At 44.5% G+C, this 21,776-nt stretch overlaps 1 protein-coding gene across 1 annotated transcript in view; it reads left to right on the forward strand.

Annotated features, from left to right (window-relative positions):
* CDK5RAP2 (CDK5 regulatory subunit associated protein 2) overlaps positions 1–21,776 on the forward strand; it is a 162,042-nt gene that overhangs the window by 47,763 nt on the left and 92,503 nt on the right. Inside the window, exons 12-14 of the mRNA XM_054584470.1 lie at positions 694–912; positions 17,709–17,885; positions 21,299–21,442. Of these exons, the coding sequence (XP_054440445.1) occupies positions 694–912; positions 17,709–17,885; positions 21,299–21,442 (540 nt within the window). The remainder of the gene's footprint in view (positions 1–693; positions 913–17,708; positions 17,886–21,298; positions 21,443–21,776) is intronic.

Below are 21,776 nucleotides of genomic sequence, written 5' to 3' on the forward strand. Positions count from 1 at the left end.
ATAAAAACACTTGTCAAACGAAAGCTTGTTTTATTTTGCTGTTTTTGATTATTGGTGAGTTAAAACATTTTTTCATATGCTTGAGAATCACACAATTCCTCTAGTGACTGTGTGCTAATGAAATAAAATGTCCCTGACGCACTTAGCCCCTGGACTCTGCACAGAGTTTATATATAGCCTCTTGAGGTGGCCGTTGGGCTTTCGTGCTGACCACGTGTTTTCTCCCTGTGACTCTGGGTTTGAGCCCTTCTAACGTAGATGAACATTGCCAGTGCCTGAATCCCACTCTGCTTTTCCAAGGCAGCCGTTCATTCTGCCTTTTTAAAATAAGTTGTTTTTTAAAAAAATTATTATAAAAGTTATGAGCTTACTAACCTTAGAACACTTGCAAATGCACAGAAGTGAAGGAAAAAAGTCAACTTTATTCCCACCACATGAAAGAGAGTTATTAACATTTTCTTCTTTTCCCTCTGGTCCCTTCCCCCCAAATATTTTAAACATTTGTAGTTTCCCCCCTTCCCTTTAACACCAACATCATAACATAAACATTACCCTGAGTTATTTCAAAATCTTTATATTATTTGTGCTCTGAGTCCTGAATGGTTCACCCCAAGGCGAGAAGGAGCACAGGTTTCTTGGTTTGTTTGGTGAGCTATGAGAATTAGCCATCTCCCTCCCCTCCCCCTCTCCTAGGGGCCCGGAGCTCATGAAGCTGCTCTGTCGGAAGAGGCAGCCCTGTTGGCCGAGCTGCGCTCCGAAAACCTCACCACGAGCACGGAGAACCACAGGCTGCGCAGGGACATTAAGAAGGTCTCCCAGGAGCTGAGCGACCTGCAGCAGGAGAAGGAGCGGCTAGAGAAGGACTTGCAGGCAGCCCACCGAGAGAAGAGCAAAGGAGACTGCACCATCCACGTGAGCACCTCTCTTCCCCTCTGAAATAGCGGCAGGGCCATCGGCTGGGGCTGTTGCGCTGTTTCCGGTTTTAGGGAGAGTGATTGCAGAAAACTGAGAAAATCTGAAAAATATGAAGAAGAAAATACTTCACTCATCTAATCCCTTAGAAATGACCAGTTGACATCTTAACTGGTTGATATATTAGTCCTTTTATATTCTCTTTCTCCTCACACCTCCATTCCCTACCCCCTGGCATTATTGGTAGCAAGCTGAAAATGTGGTTATGTGTCTATTTTTTTAATTCTTTGATCTCTTTTTGATGCTTTTCCATGTTATCAGTGTTGTTTAAACACATGTTTCTTTTTTTTTGGTGCAAGCAAGCACATTTCATCATGTTGATGTGCTACAATTTATTTAACTAGTCCCTTATTGTAGGACATTTAGGTCATTATACTTTTTTGGTCTTATAACAAATGCTGTAGCTAATATCCTTATACACAGATATTTATCCACTTTTTTCCCTGAAAGAGATACAATTACTAGGTGAAAGAATATGAGTATGTTAAGACTGTTTTAGAGATATACTCAGAATTGTTCTCTAGAAAGATTATACCATGTTTCCCTATATGAGCTATTTTTTAAAGACACCTCTATTCAGCATTGGGTGTTAGCATTAAAGAATTTCCTCTGAAGGTGACAGGAAGAGAATCATCTATCTTTTAAAATGTTTCTTGTATTTAACCTAAGTATGCAGCATCCTCAGAGTCACGTCGGTTTACGCAAGCCTCGGTGCCGTCGGGGGACAGGGCCTGAGTTCCCGTGGTCGCTGACCCTCTGGGCGTGGGCACTCAGGTTAATTGAGGTACCTGCACAGGAATCTGAGGCAGGGAAAGTCACTGGAGCAGAGGGCTCAGAAGAGAGTCCCCAGGTATCAGAGGTTGGTTCTCTGGTGGCTGCTGTCGGCAGGGACATGAAGATTCACAGTTTGAAATCTTGCTGGTAATGCTGATGAAAGAATTGAAATACAATGTCTGTATAGTTTAACAAAAACTTGAATGAACATCAGAGAGCAATAGTGGAAATTTAGAAAAATAAGAGATGGTCACCTACCATTCTACCACTCAGGTCAAGTAACTCTGTTTTCCAGTATCACCCTTCAGTCCTGGTGCAGCTGGCCCCCCATCTAATCAGAAGCTAAACACTTTCTGTGGTCTTCGATCACATGGGGCATCTCCCCCGGTCATTTCCTCTGTCACAGGCATCTCCCCAGGTCACTTCTTCTATCACAGACCTGTCTCCAGGTCACCTCCTCTGTCATGGCATCTCCTCATGTTGTATAGACTCCAGACTGGTAATGGTGAATGGTACATACTCCTCATTGAATAGATTTCACAAGGCTTACTTAATACTTTTCTTCTCTGTTGGACATTTTGGCTGTTTAAATAATGCTGCAGTAAACATCTTCAGTCATAAAGGCATTTTCTCTTGAAATCCCTAGACAGATTCTGAGGAGTGAGATCTCTGGTTAGATGGTACACATATTTGATACTAGTTAATAATGCTGCCAAATTATTTGTCTTAACAGGCTGGCCCAGTTGATGTTGCCTCCAGCAGTGTTAGAGACTACCAGTTTATTGCAACTTATTAAAAGACCTGTTCCCTGTACTCGTTCATTATTGAACACTAAATATGCCCGGTTTAGATGCTGATGGAAACACACGGCATGGCGTCTTAAAGTTTATTTTTCTCAGGAAGTTGGAAAATGTTATACATGACAAAATGCAAAGTAGTTTGAGACCCAGAGCTAATTAATGTAGCAGTCAGTGCAAAAGATCCTTGCAGGGTGCGGTAGCCAGGGGACCCTTCCAGGAGAGGTGACGCTGGAGCTGATGGAAAGGAGTGGGGTTTGGGTAGTGTGCCTTTGTGGACGAGGTACGGGTGACACTGGTCAGAGGGTCCTTTTAGGGAGGTGCAGTTTTCACAGTGAGTTTTTGTATCCCTCACAGTTTTTTTAGGGTAACAAAACCTGTGGGATAACACATTTTTTTGTTTTTGTTAAAATTTAGTTTAAAATAGTTTGTCCCCTTTCTCCTTCACTGTCATCATAAAAATATTCAATAAAACTTTAATGGGGGAATACATGTAGATTATATAGATACACACACACACACACACATTCATATATAAAATACGTAGTTTTTTTAACCTCATAACACTCTTGGCAATAAATAGCTGCTAGATAACTACATCAAGAGGGTATCCTGTCATTTATTTACCTATCCCTCTACTGTCAAATAGTGTTGGTTCCATAATTCACTGATTTATGTAAACGCTGGTGGTTCTGAAATAATTTTGGGCTGCTGTTGATAAAAAGCTGTGTTCTTAGGCAAAAAGGGACATTTATGGCCTTGTAAGGAAACTGCTAGTAGGACAGGTGACAGGGACACCGCTGGGACCGCTCTCTGCCTCCCCGAGAGCTGGCTTCTCTGTCTCGCGTGCATTTCCTCCAGTTCCAGGCTGGGGGGCGGGGGGCCCCACCACTGCCGGCCTTGCCGGGACCACATCTTCCCAGTTCACTACTGAGGGGAGAGGGGGCTCATGCTCCCCTCCCTGCCACCCCCGCCCGCTGCCTGCCTAGACGGGGAAGGCGGGCGCTGAGAGGCCCAGCTCGGGCCACACACCTGTTCTTTGTCAGCTGCATGCATGTGTGTGCATCACCGTGGGCAGCTTGCCCTAGAGCCCCATGTTCGGTGGGGGATGCGCCCCTACCCAGGGGAAGCGCTGCGGGGTTTCAGGGCGCTGGGCAGGACGGAAGCACAGCCGGTGCTCGGTTTCCCTCAGCCACGCGTGCCCGCCACTCGGCTTCCGGCATCTCCTGGCTCCTTTTCTACGTCAGGCCGTGGTATGTTTCTGACAAGGTGATAGGGCTGTGGCTTCCTTCTTTGTGCACATGGATTGTATCACAGAGGTGGCTCTATATTTAACTTCTGGTTATACTCTTAAGAATTGGGCTGTGTGCATCTCATAGGAATGCCTTACACCTTACATCTCGGGGTTACTGGCTTGTGCAGAGTCTGGGGAGCTGTGATGGGGTGGTGTTTTCACCTCACGGTGCAGAGGAAGAGCATAGCCACTGGCCTTGCATGTCGGATCAGCGTGTTCTGTTAACTCGGCTCTTCAGTTAACTAGAGCCATGCACTCACCAGCTGCTGCTGCTGTTGCTCTTGGATTGAAACAAACAGGCAGAAAACCAGACCTTTTAATGTTTCTGTCCTGGCAAAGGAAAGGATCCATTCACATATTCAGCAGGCCCTTGACTTGGCGTGAGTGCAGTTCCGTGACGGAGAGACAAACGAAGCACCGTGAGAGCACAGAACAAGGGAGTGGCTTGCAGGGTCAGAGCAGACTCCTGGGGAACGTAACTCCTGAACTGGTTCTGAAGTTTGCGTTTAAGGTCACTAGGTAGGCAGCGGCGAGGAGAGGGGTTTTGTTGGGAAGGTGAAGGTACAGAGATGTGCGAGTGCATGTTGTTTTGGGGGAAACAAAATAAGAACACCCAACTTGAAGTATTCTGGTTATTTGAACCTTTAAAAAGTGTAACTTATTTCTTTTGCTCTTTTAAAAACATTCTCAGAAGTTTAGGGATAGTCATGAAATTAAATGAAGTTAAAAATAAAGATAAGGGCCATTAGTGTCTAAGAAAAAGAAGGGCGAGTGGTAAAATGGATCTAGTGAGTGAGTAGAAATGTGTGTATGGTACCCGTCACAGCCCTGAAGAGCAGGACTTAACATTCAGCTGGTAGCTCCTGGCAGCTAAAGTAAAAAGGGAAATTCAGTTACAAGGTCTCCAGTGTCTGTAAGATGACCATGTTAAGATTAAAGGGAAGCTTTTGCCAGCACCGAGGCCTGAGGAAAGTACTGCCTCTGGTGGTTTTTATAAAGAGTTCTCTGAGCAGTATGCAGAGTCTTTGACAATGCCCCATTCAATAAAAGCAATTTTGCACAGGGCCAGATCAATGTCATCCAGGTCGGTAAGCCTGTAAGCATTAAGTTAAGGTTTTCAGTCCCTGGCGCTGTGTCTTGCTGTTTCCCATTATTCTCATTTCTTGGACAACTACAGAATCAGTGGGAAATACTGCAGCCCTGTTTATAGATGCGCCCCGACTCAAAGCCTTTGCAGTGGTCCCCTATCAAGCCGGGCTAGATTTTCCACCATTTCCTGAATTCTTTCTGATCGTAAGCCAACTATTCTCTTGTGGATGCGATCAAACCATCCTTTGCTCATGCCAGAAACATTATTGCAGTCTCATTGTGCCTGCTTTTAAACATTTCAGAGGGAGACAGCGCCGGTCTGAACATGCAGCTTGGATAGAGGCATATGCATTCCCTGTGTCTGATTGTGCATGAATGTCGACAACTTTGGCCGTGAGAGTCATTTCTCATGTTCGTTTTAATCGCCTGTGATTGCGATGACCTGCTGCCAGTCGGCTCAGCATGTGTTGTAATTTGCAGTTTGTTCATTTGTTTATTCAGGGGACGTTTATTGAGTACTTGCAATGGTGCAGGCACTGTGGGCAGGCTCTGGTGAATACAAGCTTTGTGTTTACTTTGGAAGGCTTTTTATGAGAAAGGTCAAGAAGTGAGGGTCTCACAGATAGATCCCCTTCATTGTGTTATACCTCTGTGCCACCGGAAGGACACATTTGAGGAAATTCAAGAGGCCTTTGCAAAAGCAAACAAACCCCCGCACTGTTCCCAAGTCGGTGTCCTTGCTGTGCTGTTTAACATGCCTTAGCCTTTGGGGTCTGTGACAGGAGTGCTGCTTGGGTTTTCACGTCCCTGCCCCCCATCTCTAACTTTGATACACTGTTTGGCTCCAGGACACGAGACCCTTCTTGTCATGTGTGCAGGCATGCGTTTGATGAAGGTGATAGAGAGCGGTGCAGCTTTATTTGAGATTTGCTGTCTCCGGTCCAGGCGTTCTGTGTGCTGTTTGGGATGCGTCGGGGAGAGGAGCACGCCCTAGCCCTTTTCCTCCCCTTTAGAAGCAACGCACAGTAGACGTTGCCTTCGCCGTATTCCCCAGACTGTCTCATAATGCTCTCATCTGTTACGAGACCTGTCAGCTGCTGCTCTGTCAAGTGTGTGCTTCAGTACCTGGGCACTTAGCTCTGTAGGGATGCATTTGCTGGCTAAAGCCCAAAAATCTAATTAAAGTTGTACCTGTCACCCAGCTGCTAATCCCATGTGCTTCGACAGGAGCGGGTTTAATTTCAAGGTAGTTCAGCCTGAACCCCTCTGGTTCTCACATGCGTTTGTTGACGGATAGCTCCCGATGAGATTGTGACAGCATTCAGGACATCTCTTGGTAAACCGTCATCAAAACGTGGCACTAGGAGACAGGGTCTGTATGCTGGCTGGTTAGGGCTAAGACCACGGGCCTGAGGTGGTGTGATTTTTATCGAGGGTCAGAGCTCCCCTCACCTTTCTTTGTCTTAGGTGTAAAGATTTTGAGTTGGTATCCTCGTAAAATCATGGGCAGTTTAAATGCCGTGTATTGGAAGAAGTTCTGTCTTTGCAAGTTCCAGTTTCTCGCAGGAGATGCTGCATGCGGGGACTTTGCAGACAGACTGGATCTGAATCCTGGCTCCATCACTTGTGAGCTGTGGGACTGTGAGCCAGTAACTGCCTCTCCAAACTGTGGTGTCCATCTCCTGTCAGAAAAGCAGATGAGTGGTAGGGATTGTATCACTTAGCACCTTACCAGCACGTCATAAATGATGCATGAACAGTAGCTGTTTTGATGAGGGTGATGATGCTGCCACCTTGGCAGCTAGGAACTTAGGAATTTCAGTTGGTGTCTTCAGAATAGTGGAAAACAGAGCTGGACTTGATTTGGAATCTCAGCTTCAGCAGGTGCCTAACTTTAAGCCTCTAAGTCAGTTACTTAACCTCTCTAAACTGATGTTTCCTCCCTTAAAATGGAATTGATTATATCTACTTCAGGGTCAAATAAAAGAAGAATAAAAAGTGCTGTGTGAGAAGATGCCTGCCGTGGTTCCTGGCACGCAGAGGTAGATGTTCAGTGTATCACGTTCCTTCTCTTCCTTCCTCTGTCCCGTTTTCCACTGTGTGGCGAGTGCTGGCGTGGGATTCCTGTGCCTCACCACTGCCTGCTGGAATCTGATGGACACCGCTGGCTAACAAATGTGGTCTGCTCCTTCGCCAGCCAGATCGGCAAAGCTGCACATTTGTGCCTCGATCACCACTCCCCGCCCCTCTGAAGGAGGTGTGCGCCTGCTCCGTCCCGCAGGTTGACCCTCTAGGAGGCATTCAGAGCCCTCCTAGAGTGACAGGCTCGCGAGTATCTCAGCGTCTGGCGCGGGGGGCTGCTGGGGCAGCTGGCTTAAAAGGCTGCTCCGTCAGTTTTATGCAGTTGCTCTAGTCTTTTTGGGGCACAAACAGAAAGGTTTTCCCTGGTGTCTGGTTCTTATTTTATAATTCCTGTGCCAGGCTCTGTCCTGGGCTCTGGGAGTACAGGACGGAATCAGATCAGACACAGTCTCTGAAGGAAGCTAGCAGAGAAATATATAGAAAGACAAAGAGCTAATTTAGGTATAGCACGGTAAGTGCTGGGAGAGGGATGGACCACATGCTCCAGGAGTGCGGAGGGAGTGCAGAGGCAGGAGCTGTGCTAAGAGGGGCGGGGGAGGGACAGCACCACAGAGCTGAGACCTGAAGGAGACGGGAGGTGCAGATGCACCCTGGGGAGAGGGAAGGCCTGGGCGAAGGCCGGGGGCCTGAACGAGCGTGGCACAAGCAGAGCAACGCTGGGGCTGGAGGAGAGGGCAGGCGTGTTCCACTGCGTCATCCAGGTGGGGCGTTAGAGAGGCGTGGTCCTCACCTGGTGCCTGACAGCTGCGAGGTGCCTGGCTGGGCCCTGACCCTTGCACAGCTTCATTGCCTTTGCCCACTAGTTCCAGCTTTCTAGTGAAAGCTGCACTGACTCAGCCCTGCTGCCGTCCCCACAGCCAGGAACACTCGTGTGTGTGTTCTCCGTGACAAGCGCTGTCTCATTCCGGTGGCTTCTGTTTACTTATTTATTTATTTTTTATGCATGTGGATTCTTTGTTCAAATGAACTCTTCTGGAGGGAGAACTGTATAAAAGTAGAGCTGCTCAGGGTGAAGTGAGGTAGGAGGCTGGGCACTCCCTCCCCTTCCCACCATGCCCTGCTTCTGCCACAGCCCTCAGCCGCCGGAGGCTCCACAGAGCGGGGCTTGCACACCACTGTCTCATACTAATTCTGGGAGTTCATACAGCACTGAGTTCCTGTACCTCATTAAGATTTTGGAGGCGTTTCCTTTGTATATTTAAAGGTAACCACCGAACACTTTGACAAGCTTTCTCACAGTGAAACCTGATAAGGTGGGAATTTGATGGATGAGAACCTTCTCATTCTCCGTCTGGCCAGAGATAAAACAGACTAGCTGACTGGAGAAGGAGGGACGAGGGCCTGGCTTTTCATTTCTAATGTGATTCTAAGATTATAGAGATACTTTATTTTTCAAATAATCCACTTTTTAAAAAGCAGTCTATGCTGAAAGAGCCCTGATATGCAAAGACGTCGCTCAGCTCATTGTTGGTCGAGAGTGTTCCTAAGAATCGTAAAGGAAAATTGCCCGTTAGGGTGGAGATGGAGGCCACTCGGTTGATGCCACCGTACAGGTCCTGCCGTGGTGGCACGCACTCTACAGCTACGGGTGTAGGAAAGGGGTCTCCGAACTTTTCTTCCCTTGTCCCTGTGTGAGGAAGCCACTGAGACAGGGTGCACCCAAGGCTTCTTTCACTAAAATCAGATACAAATGTCCCTCCTTTTCCCCAGGTCGACTGAGTCAGCTTCTGGAGGAACCTGTGGTTTGATGATGAGGATAGTCGGCAAGGCTTGAGCGTTGCTAGTCCTAGAGCGTTTTGAGCTCAGTTTGAAAAACTACTAGTTTAGTGAAAAGAACACACAAGTAGACCTGGTTTTAAATCCTGGTTCCAGCACCTTGTACTTCAGTTGAGTTGCTTGAGCATTTCAAACATCAGTTTTCTGACTGGTAAATGGGTGTGTCCTGCTTTGGAGGGTGTGAGAGTTGAGTGAGGTGAGGGTGTTTTTGGGGGGCAGCATTTTTGAAGGGTGATTGCTGAGGGCAGAATAGTCAGGAAGGGCTTTGTGGAAGAGGTGGCGCTTGGGCTGGGCCTTCGAAGAGAACATGCTGTCCTCAGGCAGGATCGGGCGGATTTTGTTTTATTTCTCCAGTTGGAGGAGGCTGGTGGGTACAGGCGCAAGGCCTGGAGGGCGTTAATGAGGTAAGGCTGCAAGGCGAGCTAGAGTATAGGGTGGGAGCCGGGGCCGACTGCTGGCTGAGGCAGCTCCATTCTGCGGTCGCCTCCGAAGTGACTGAAGGGTTCTGGGCAGAGAGGCAGTGACCAAGGATGTGCGTGTGATTTGGTGGGTGAAGGCAGGGACAGGGAGACCAGTGAGGAAGCCGCTGCGGTGACCAGATGGGAGCTCCGGAAGAGGCAGTGGCGGTGAGGTGAGGGACCCTTGCCTCTTCTCCCCCAGTAGCTCAGCCTCTTTCCTTCTCCTTTCTAATACCTTCGCAAGGGAGGAGGACCGACTCATCTGGTTATTCAGAGGCTAAGATGCTCGTTGGGCAATGACCTAAGTTCCGGATTCTTTTGCTTTCTAGCCACAGACCTAGCCTGGCCTGGCCTCTGGTGGTGGCTCCCTTAAGCCGCATATACCCTCCCCACTCGCAAAACACCAGCCCAAAACAGCTCTCAGTGTTATCAGAAAGCCGTGCTTTGGGATGAGATGTTAGTCTGCGAAGGTTTCTTACGTTCAGCTCCTTTGAGAACTCTGTGGGTGGTAGGGGCACTTGGCAGGGCAGGGTCTGGGCGCTGGTGCCCATGTAAAAACACCAGGTGCTCACTGCTCAGCTCCCACGTGCTCTGAGTGGAGCATGTGCTGTGCCCTCAGGCCTCGGAGCCTGGACAAGGTGTGTGTGTTGGGGGGGCGCAGAGCTGGACCTTGTCACTGGGTGGATGGTGATGCGGTGGCCACACCAGGAAACCTGGACGTGGAGGTCAGCATGAAGGATATGAGTGGGGAGAAGGGGAGGTGACACAGTATCATTTCCTGTGTACCCTTTTCTGTGCTGCGCACCCATCTTGCATTCCCTCATTTAACTCTCCAGGGATCCTAGGAGTTTGTATTATTATTCCCACTTATAAAGGAAACAGTCATAAAGATTTAAATTATACCTTCGGCCACACAGATTTTTAGCAGTAAAGCCAGAATGCAAGGCTGGGTCTGCCTGTCTTCACAGCCCTGGAATATTGAAGAAGGTTTGGGGAAACCACACACGATTATCAATTTTCAGTTCTGATTGTTTCGCTCAGACGAGACATCCTTCCTCTAAACACTTATTATGACTCCACTGGTGCTGAGCACGTGAGCCCATGGCTGTCTTTGTGTTGCCATGGCAGCTGCTCCTCCTCAAGGCCACCTGGGCACCGTTTCCCCCCGCCCCACTGTGGTCCTTTTACTTTTCCTTCGAGCCTTCTCTGACTGCTTTTCGGATAAGGTCCCGCCGCACTCAGCAGCAGGAGGCCTCGCTCTCAGGCTGGCTATGCCATCAGTTCTGAGTCCTTGAGAAACTGTAACATTAGCTCAGGGTGTAGAGCTTACCGACCGGGGAAGTCCGTGCCACAGGGTGGTTTTATATTTTTTTGGTCTTAACAGTACCATCAGGTAGAAAGAGCACAGAGTTTGGGGTCAGACTGGCTTGAGTTTGAATTTCAGCACTACAGCTTACTTGTTGTAAAGCTTTGCGAAAACGTCTCAACCTCTGTGAGCCATAGTTTCCTTTCTGTAAACACAAAACCAATAATACTTACCAAGCAGGCAGTTGTTAGGGCTAGAGATGTTTTACGTAAAAATGCTTTGGTCCGTACTCAGTTCACAGCTGCTGCTTGGCAAACAGTTTCTGCTAGTGATGCTTATAGTAAGAGAAATGGTTTACACTCTCTGGTGTCCGGAGACCCTGATTTATGCTGAGGGCCCTTTACCCCCCAAAGTGTACACAATTGTGCATAGGCTCCTAGGGGCCCATTCAGTGGACCTTCGGCTGAGAACCCCAAATCTTAGGGGTGACAGAATTACAAGCCCTTTGTGGGATTCTGGAACAGGTCATTTTCATGTTGTCAACTCTGTTAGATTGAGGAACATGTGAAAGAAATGTGACACAACATTAATAGCCTTTCTTAAAACATGGAGGAAGTTCTTAACCTAGGTAGCTGAATTAAAATTTATCTGCAAATGAAAAGGAGAATGGAATAAATCATTACTGAACACACACACACACACACACACACACACACACACACAGACTTGAATCAGACATTAAAATATGGGTCTGATGGGTGTTTGTATGAAGCAGGGAACTGAATCTGGGAAATGAGGTAAGTGGCCCTGTAATTAATGTGCACATGAACAGTGCAGATGCTTCACTTGGCATAATAAATAAACGTTTTGAAATTAACAAGTTGGCATGATCTTCTAGGGTGGCAGGCAATTTATTGTGAATTTAAAGATTTACCTAAATGGCTTAACACAGATTTTATGGTTCCTATTCTCTCACCAATTTTTTTAGAGAGATCTTTCAAAAGCGAGGGTCAGATGTGACTGTGGAGTGTTTTGGGATCATTGAGAAAGAAATCCAAACCCTTGTCATAGTGCGGAAGTCAACTGAGAGTCTTGTGGATTGGAGAATCAGGCAGGTCCTGTCCTCTAGTTCCTGTGGCCTTGGATAAATTACGCTTCTGAGCCTATTCCTCCTTCATAAAATGGGAGCAACCCCACCTACCTTGTCCATCCATCCATCCATCCCACCAGCCAACCAATAGGTATTAGGTGCCATTCTGGTTACCTGTTGCTGTGTAACAAATGACCCCAAGCTTGGGGTCTTAAAACAATAATCATTTTATTATATCTCATGATTTTTGTGGGTCAGGGATTTGTGTGGGGCCCAGCTAGGTGATCTTCTGCACTATATGGTCCAGGTTACTCATGGTATTCAGCTGGTGAATGGGCTGGTCTGGAGGGTCCATGACTCTTCAGTCACGTCTGGTACCTTCTGCGGACTGGCTAGAAAGCTAAGCACCCCTGGGATTGTCCGCTGTGTTACGGTAGCCATACTTCGTTAGCTGGTAACAGGGCTGCTGAGAGTGTTGCGAGAGACAGGATTTGGAAGCTGCCAGTTTCTTAAACGTCTGGGCTTAGACGCTGGCACCATGTCACTTGTGCTATATTCTGCAGGTCACGGAAGTCACGGCATTGCCCAAATTATAGCTCTAGGAGGGGACATAGACTCCACAGCCTCTATGGCTGTCTTTATTTTGCCACAAGTGCCTTCTGTGTGCCAAGTACCATTCTAGGTGCTAGAGATACAGCAGTAAACAAAATACACAAAAATCCCTACCCTGATGGAGCTTACATTCTGGTGGAGGAGACTATACACAAAATCCATACATTTAGCACTATATTAGAAGAAGCTGTCAGGAAGAGTAATGACAGGAAGCAGTACAGAGAGTGAGGTTGAGGGGGGCTGGTGGCTATTTCAGAAGGGATGGTCAGGGAAGACTGGACTGAGGTGACTTTTGAGCACAGACTTGATAGAAATGAGGAAGCAGGCTTGAGGAGCTGTCCAGGCAGAGAGAGCAGCAAGTATAAAGGTCTTGAGCTGGGAGTATACGCGGTATGTGAGAGAAGCAGCAGGAAAACCAGGGTTGCCAGAGCAGAACCAGTTGGGGGAGAGCAGCAGGAGACGCAGTCAGCCAGGCGGTGGGGGTACGCGCGGAGCAAGACCTTGCAGCCGTCGCTATCTGTGGGTTAATGTCGAAGTGCCTTGCACAGTGCCTGGAACAGTAGTAGCCACGTGACACACAGCAGCTTTTACTACCAGCGGAACCCAGTGTGGGAGCTCCCAGGCCCCCCTCGCCCTGCGGCCCACTGCGCCTCTGCGCTGGCGCACGTTCTCCTGATTAGTAGTAACAGCTTGCAAAACACAGTCAGGAAGGCAAAAAACAAAGAAAGGTTTGAAAGGGGAATCCTCATAATCTACCTCTTCTGTAACAACATTAGTCAGACAGATGGAGTTTGTCCCGGTGGCTTTGCTGACGTAGGGGGACAAGGAGTTTGCGAGTGTGCTTGTGTATGCACACTATGGGTGACTCCTGAGAGGTCAGCTTCTCATTAGAATCAGCCTTGAAAGCATGTTTGTTATGACCAGGTTGCACAAGGGGATATCCAAACAGTAGTCAAATACATAGAAACATGGTGGCAATCAAAGAAATGCAAATTCAGACTCTAGTGAAGAACCATTTCATACCAATTAAGTTAGCAAATAGTTAAGAAAATATCGGTGCTAGTGAGAAAGCACATTAAAAGTTAGGAAAAAAACCTGTTTTATGCACAGAGCTGTTCTTTGCTATATTATCTGAAGACAGTGGGGAAATAGATAAATGAATTATAGTGCTCATTAAAATGGAGATATGTGAAGATCATGTATCTTTCACTTTTTGTTTTGTACTTGTTTCTCAGTTGTGTCATTATTTAATGTTGTCTGTGCTCTCTGTAGAAATAAAGTAAAATGGGAACACATTCAAATCAGCTGAAATTGTATAAAAATTATGGCTGCAGATGGACAGGGGCCAGTAGGAACATCGACCGTTTGAAAATGGTTTAATTTGTTGGCATGACACTGTTGTGGGAAATGTCCTCATTTTTTAACTTTAGAGTTCTGTTAATGTTGCTTTAATATTATTTGTATAATATAAAAAAGTCTTCATTCCTCCTAGAATTGAATTTCTATTTACTGACATTTACTGATAGTAGGTTCTTGGTCCAGTTGTTTTGGATTAAGGTTTAGAGCAATCTTATTATCTGTTGGCCCAAGAGAAGAATTAACATTTACTTTTGAAGGTAGTTTCTTTTTTAAAATGTTACTTAAAAATATTTATCCCTCCATTATGAACATAGTCTATATTTAGTGTAAAATATTTTAAAAATAGAGAAAAAAATAACATCATTAAAAGTCATTTATAATCATATGGTTTTTTTTTTTTTTCTTAGGTTTTTAATTAGTGCTTAAAAAAAATGCAATTGCTTCTTACGGAAAATTTCGCATACACACAGAATGAGAGAATGAACCTCTATGCACTTGTCACCCAGCTTCAGCAGCCCAGCAGCTAACCCTGTTTCATCTGGGCCCTTCCCCAGCTCCCTCTCAACATTGAAGTGTTCCAAGTGATTGCCAGACATAGTATTTGGTCAGGTTTTCAGTGTTTTTTTTTTTTTTAAGAACTACCATTTTCACTTCAGAAAGGTAAATAATCTCTTAATATTACCAAATAGCCAATAAATGTTTAGATTTCCCGTAGACATAGAGGAAAGATCTTAAAATTAACACAGAGAGTTCTCATACGACTTTCGCCCAGCTTCTAATGTTGCCATCTGTAACTGTGGTACACTCATCGAAACCCGGGAAATTAACACCAACCCAATACTATTATTTAGAGACTACTTGAATTTTTCCAGTTTTCCCATTAATGCCCCTTTTCTGGCCCAGGATTCAATCCAGGATCCACACGGCCTTTAACTGCCATGTCTCACTGGTTGGTTATTTTGTAAATGTCCCTTCATTTGGGCTTGTCCGATGTTTCTCCTGGTCATACCGAGGGCACACGTTTTTGGTAATAGCACAGGTGTGATGGTCCCTTCTCATTGTCTCTTACCTGGCGGTGCGTAATACCATCCTGTCTCATGACTGGTGAGGCTAGTGTTGGCCACTTGTAGAATCAGTGTGAATTCATGAGTTCACACTAACCTTCCCCAACTTTATTATTATTTAATCCCAAGGTTCTCCCTCCTCGTTTGTTTTTTTTTTTTCCATGTACGTAATTTATCTGTCGAATAAGTTGGGTCATTTGTTCTTTATAGTTTTTTTATTCTGGATTTTGCTGATTGTGTTTTGTAATGTCACTTAACTTGTTCTCTGCTGACTCTCTGGTAATTGGTAGTTAGGTTAAGATGCATGATCAAATTCAGGTTTAATTTTTGGGCAAGATTTACATTATAGGTAGATATCTGTGCTTCCAGTCGGAGGTATAGAATATTTTGTAGTTCCTGTTCTTGTGGTGTTACATTACTCACCATTGATGACCACTTGCAAAATGGTGATCATTTAATGTCCTCATTCCTTCTTCATTTATAGCTTAATGCTTCTATAAGGAAAAACTTATTTTTCATCATATAGTTACCCTGGGGTACAGTTCACACAAGGAAAGACAAAATAAGGAATTCACTAAAATTCTGCAAAGGTAACTAACGGTATGATTAAGTTTCCCATTTCTTCTGTAACAAATTACCACGACCTTGATGGCTTAGCAACACAAATTTATTTTGTTTTTCTGGAAGTCACAAGTCTGAAATCGGCCTTACTAGGCCAAAATCAAGGTATCAGCAGGGCTGCATTCCTTCTGAAAGCTCTGGGAAAATCCACTTCTTTACCTTTTCCAGCTTCTAGAGGCTGCCTGTGTCTCTAGACGTGTGACCCCTTCCATCTTCAAAGCTAGTAAAGGCTGGTGATGTCTTTTGTGCTTCCCTCTTCCACTTTTAAGGATCTTTGTAATTATAGTGGACCCAACTGGTTAATCTCTCTAATTTAAGGTCAGCTGACTAGTAAACTTAATTTCACCTGCAACTTGTATTACGTTTGCCACGTAATTTAGTGTATTCACAGATTCTGGGAATTATGATGTGAACATCTTTGGCAAGGGGCATTTTTCTGCCTATTACAGCGTTTGAAGGTTTTTTTGTTTTATTATTATTATGAACTCAGATTTTAAACATTTTTTATGTATTTTTATTCATTGTCATTATCCTTGATGGTCTAATTGTCCTATCTTTGAACAGTGGAAAAGCTTACACAAGTTGACTCCTCTGTTATTTAGACATGAACGTTGAGGCTTTGATAACGTCCTTTCTGACCTGAGAGGATGTCTGGGCTCACCTTGTTCATTGCTGTCCCTGGTCTGGAATCTTCCCTTCCCATCGGGCAAACTTTCGTGTGCATTGGAATCGCTAGGAGGGCTTATTAAAACAGATCGATGGGCCCTATTTCCCTGCAGAATTTCCGATTTAATAGATGTGGGTTGGGGTCCAATAAATTGTGTTTGCAGTTCCTAGGTGGTGCTGATAACCTTGTTGTAGGGACTGCAGTTTGAGAACCACTGCTTTAAAGAATCCTGGTTCTTCTTGTGGGAAATGGTATTTAGAGACTACAGTCTGGATGCTAGGGATGACAATGATTCTAGGCTTTTTTAGTAAAAGAAGGAAATAACAAAATATGTTTATATTTATATTTCCAATGCGAATTTAGAATTACATGTTTTAACTTCTTTTACTTTGTATTTGTTTTCTCATAGGCTTAAAGTCTTTGCTTTTATGACATTAATAATTACTTATTTAGTAAATATACACACAGTTTCAGAATAATAATACCAATATTATTTCTTACAACATGATAATAAAAACAGTTTAAGATTTGTTTTTGGTGGCAGTCTTTTTTGTTTTTAGAGATATATCTCATTAGGGATGCACAAATAACTCTGCTTTAAAGCTATTGAAATAATTTCTTTTTGTTTGGCTAACCAGTCAACTCGATGCACAGATTCATTTTTTTGTTGTTCAGCTTTCAGTTTTAGGGGATTTTAATTTTATTTTTAAAATATTTAATCATTTTAATGGTTCAATGTAACATCTATAAAATGAGTTCTGCTGTCTGTCTCTGTCCCTTCAGTCTTATTCTTTCTTTTTCCTCGTAGAGAACCATTTAATTTATTTGATGGCTAAATAAATGGCAGTATGCTATACCCCCCCCCGCCCCCCGGGATCTGTCACCTTCTCCCATATCCCTTGAAGCCATCTACTGTAAAGATTACTTGAGGGCAGTATATTTAGAGAGAGAGTAATCATTCCTTTTCCTTGATAGCTTCAGAGTTCCCCCTTGTAAGTATGTACCATAGTTTATTCCTCAAAATTGGTGGACATTTGGGTTGTTTCCACCCTTTTGCTATTATGAATAGTGTTTCAGTATTACAAATAGTGCATATTTTGAGGTAGTTACAATCACTGTGTGCTGTTTTCTGTTTTTTCCTTTGACATTATAACATGAGCATTTTCATGTTACTGTAAATGTCATGATTTAATAGTTTTTTAAATTTTGAAATACAAACTTATTTAGAGATTTTAGAAACTCAGAAAAATGAAAAATTAAAAATCAATTGAAAATTACCCATAATCCTTCTACTTTGGTATGCTGTTATTATTTGATGTGTTCCCTTAACTGTGGACATTTAGAAAACAGTATCATATTGCATAGTATCCATGTTTGCCTTTCATAATTATGCAGTTTTTTATACTGTAATCTTTTTATAATTAATTCTGTATTGTTGTATATTTAGTTTCTTTCTGGTTTTTTCAGCATTATAAATAAATGTGATACATCTGTGCATAAAGCTTTTTCCAAATTTCAGATTATTTTTAAAGTTGGTTTTTAGAGACTTTAACTGAGAAGGAAGTACACATTTGTTAAATACGTCTACCAGCTTGTTGTCTTTATCGCAGTAAGGTAAACAGGTGAGAAGTTGTCACCCTGAAATTTTTGTCAAGCAGATTTCATTTTTTTATTTCTCTTCTGGTAGGACCTTAGAAACGAAGTTGAGAAGTTACGCAATGAAGTAAACGAAAGAGAGAAAGCAGTGGAGAATCGTTACAAGAGTCTGTTGAGTGAAAGTAATAAAAAATTACACAGTCAAGACCAGGTGATCAGACATTTAACAGAAAGTATCAATCAAAAGGACAAGGACTTGTTACTTCAGGTACCCAAAATTTTTTTTTTTTGTATTTAAATTTTGACTTGGTGTAGGTTGTTTTTTTTTTTTAAACTGTTTTGCAGGAACATTTATATAAAAACAAGCTGGCAAAAATGATTATAGTCTACATTGCTATATATCAGAGCCTTTTAGAGCTTCTTTTATGTCATTCGGGCTTCAGCCACCAGGGAGGTAAGTTTGGAGAAGGGGAGGCCCCGTGAAGGGAAGGAAATTATCCTGGGTCACATGACTGCTAAGCAGCAGAGTGTATTCAGGCCTTCACCTGTGTAGCTCTGGTGCCTGGCCTGAGCACATCTGCTGTGGTCTTTGCTATTCCTCATTCATGCTGTGTCTTTTAGCCGCACTTGACTTTCCTCTATTGGCTCATTTTTGCTATTCTTGTTCGCTCGGATTTGATTCAGCTCAGACTTACAGGGACCATCCTGGACTCCACATGAGGGTTTAACTCTGCTTCCTGCCAAAGCCTCATTAACGTAGCAGTGAGCGGTAAAAAGGTATAAACCCACAGGCCTGGGACTAGGGGAGTATGCTGCAGCGGGGTGCTGCCTGGGTGATGAGTGACGGGTAGGTGGTAACTGCATCGGATTCCGCTTTCTCGGGCTAGAATGCTGGGCAGCCCGGTGACCTTGTTCTCTTCACTGGCAGGAAATGGGAGCTCTACTCTCTGGTGACCTTCAGTGAGAGAAGCTCTGGTCCAGGTATCACCGGGTGCATCAGAAAACAGAGTGCAGGGAGCAGGAGTGGGTATGCTCAGCTGTGGGATCCCTCTGAGGGGAAGAGGCTGAAGGATGCCGACAGTTGGGGGTCCTCTGACACAGCAGCTGAGTCCCCCGCCGGCCGCATCAGTGAGGCTGCCAGTGCTGTGTCCTTCCCGCGCTCACGGAGCTTCTGAGCCCCTGACACTTAGAAATGGTTGGATGGCTTGAGCTCACCGCACAGGAGAAGGGTGTCTAAGAGGAAAGGCAGAGGCCGAAACAGACAGAACAAAGCTACACAGGGGAAATAGAAACAGCAGAAGGTGGGAGGAAAACTGTCCGGAGCAACAAAGTCAGCACTAACATCCTCAGGTAATTAATGAGGTCAGGCTCTGATAGAGAAGATATTTGGAGAAGAAGGGCGACCTATTGGAAATTGGAAGTATGATTAGAGATACAAAAAGTTTAATAGAAGAGTTAGAAAAGTTGGGAGATAAAGAGTAGGTCTTGCAGAAAATAGAATTAAGCAAGCAAATAGGTACGAAAATGGGAGAGAAAAGAAGAAATTAGAGCCTTGACTGAAGAGCTCCAATGTATAACTAACAAGTTCTAGGAAGAATGAAAAGTCAGAAGGAAGACAATTTTCAAAGTAATAGAAAATTTCCAGAATGGAAGACAGGTAGCTCTACATTGAATGGGCCTGCGCTGTTTCTAGCACAATGAATATAATGCTATAGCCCAAGGCATGCCTCTGTGAAATTTCAGAACACAGGTAAAGACAGCATCTGAAAGGCTTCCAGAGGGAGGAAAAGGTGGGTCACATGCAGAGTCCTCAGCAGAAACACGAGAAGCCAGAGAGGGGAGAGCAGTGCTTTCAGATTTTTGAGGAAGAGTGATTTCCCATCCCGCGTTCTGTGCTCAGCAGAGCTGTTAGCAAGAGTGAGGGCAGAATAAAGGCACTGTCAGACATTTGGTGCCTGAAATCACCTGCCTTCCATGTACTCTTTGCAGGAAATGTCTGGAGGATGATTTCATACAAATGAGGACGTAATCCAAAAAGGGAGACATGGGATCCAGAGAGGAGGGAATTCACCTGGGATGTATGGCGAAGTCCCAGGATGGGTGAGGTGTAGGGAGCCTGTATTTGAGCTGCGGAGGGAACGCTGAAGTTGCGATTTCTCCAAGAAACTGAAATGGAACATCATTAACCTGACATCTGACTCCATCTAGATCTAGGGGAATTTTTAGGTTCTTTCAGAGAGTTTGGAGGTAAATTAACATTAAGTACATGATTTAGTTTTATGAACTAAGTAAACAAACAGAACAAAGCAGTTGTCACTACTTCCAAGACAAGCACAGAGTCTAAAATGAAATGCAGTCATGGAACTCTATGTATGACTGAGCCATGGACAGTATTTGAGTGGCCGTACTAACTAAATGCAGAATATTGACTTAGCTAAAATTGTAATGTGACTATTAGGAAAAGTGTTGGGGGCAGATGATATAAGAGCTAAATTTTAAAACTTCTGTGAGAGGAGCCAGTAGACAAATTCTAATTGAATGATGTCAAGAAATGTGAGTAGGAACATAATATAGAAACATGGAAGTAAATAACCAAAATGGCTATAGAGTCAAAAATTGTTACTTTCTGGGAGTGGGACTCAGAGGTGAGAAGTGGAGAGGTAGGGGCGGTGGTTTCCCACTTCAGCCATATATACTGTTAAAAAGGCATATGTATAATTGAACTTTGAAAAATAAAATTAAAACGTGTAACTCAAACACAGCAGTATGATGGCAGTTCTAGAAATTCACTGCTGCTTAATTTGATTCCTATTTCTTCCTGTTACAGGTCAGTGGGTTTTTACAAAAATTTGTCTCTGCTGCTTTTTTGTTTGTGTTCACCTAATTTTTTTGTGACAAATTTGACATGCTGAATTAACTCTGATAGGTGCTAAGGAATAAGATGTGGTTCTTGCCCTGAATTTCTGACAGAGAGCACAGAAACCTATTTCAGGAGTTACCAGGTGTTGAACAGTCAGGAGTAGATCCGATGCTTGAACCTGGGCACAAGACCAGAGGGACAGTCTCCCGTCCTGCTGCACTGTCAGATGGCAGGTCTTCTGAAGGAGTCAGGGAGGGGAACTGTATTGTGAATCATCACGAAGGAGTTTTTCGTATGTGACCAAACCCCAAGGCAGTGTTTGCAGTCTTGCCTTTTTCTTCCCAGAAGTCAGTCTCCTCACAGATATGGGTGGTTCAAGTTTCCTCAGATTTGTAATGTTTCAAGAGAGACTGAACTTTGTTGGGTTGTGGTCTGCAGTCTCCCTAGTCTGACCCCGCGGTACAGGAAACAGACACAGGGACCACACCCTGGTCCGGGGGGGACTCAGGATTGGAACCCAGTCCCAGGGGCCCAGGGCCTGGCCTTTGTCCTCCACCTCTGCTGGGTGGCTGTCACCGTGGTGGCGAGAAGGCAGGTTTGTAATGACCGTGCTGGCAGGCTGCTCTTCTAGTGTAGTAACACGCAAATGGAGTACGTTACAGTTTCGTATTGCCAGTATTTTGGGATGATGGAAGTAAGTTACTTAGAGGACATACAGGTGTTGTGAAGGAAAAAAGTATCTTCCCTTTAAGAGTTGGGGATAATCTCTTAATATTTTTTTCTTGTTGAAAACTTTGTTACGGTGTGTTTTGTTTCTTTAGAAATTCAATGAAAAAGATTCAGAAGCAATACAGCAGAATTGTTATTTAACGACTGTGGAGGATCTCAAATTCAGGAATGAAGACTTTGTAACAGAAAAGCGCTCTTCTCAACAGTCACCAGGCAGCAAAATCATCCTCTCTGAGGTAAACTTGACTGAAACTGGATGTTCACAGGTGGATTCATAGTCTTTTCTGACACATATTTGGTAATTCCTTTGATCTGGAGAGCCTCAGATGCCTCCTTGCTGATAACTGACTTTACACCCGGAAAGAGGAGGGCACCTGAGTCTAGCTGCCTTGGAGATTAGTGTCCCACAGCTGAGCCTCGGTGTTTGCACTGCTCAGGGGACAGAAATCTTCACTCCTTAAAAGATGAGCCTTGTATTTGCTCTCCCAGCGTTCACCTCTGTAGGACTCTGTGATCTCAAGTGTCAGGAACACTTTTCTGTTCGAATGCATATGAAAAAGGGCACAGCAG

Source organism: Pteronotus mesoamericanus, unplaced genomic scaffold (assembly GCF_021234165.1).
Source record: "Pteronotus mesoamericanus isolate MK-2021 breed Mesoamerican mustached bat unplaced genomic scaffold, CSHL_Meso_final contig_78, whole genome shotgun sequence".
Classification (NCBI taxonomy): Eukaryota; Metazoa; Chordata; class Mammalia; order Chiroptera; family Mormoopidae; genus Pteronotus; species Pteronotus mesoamericanus.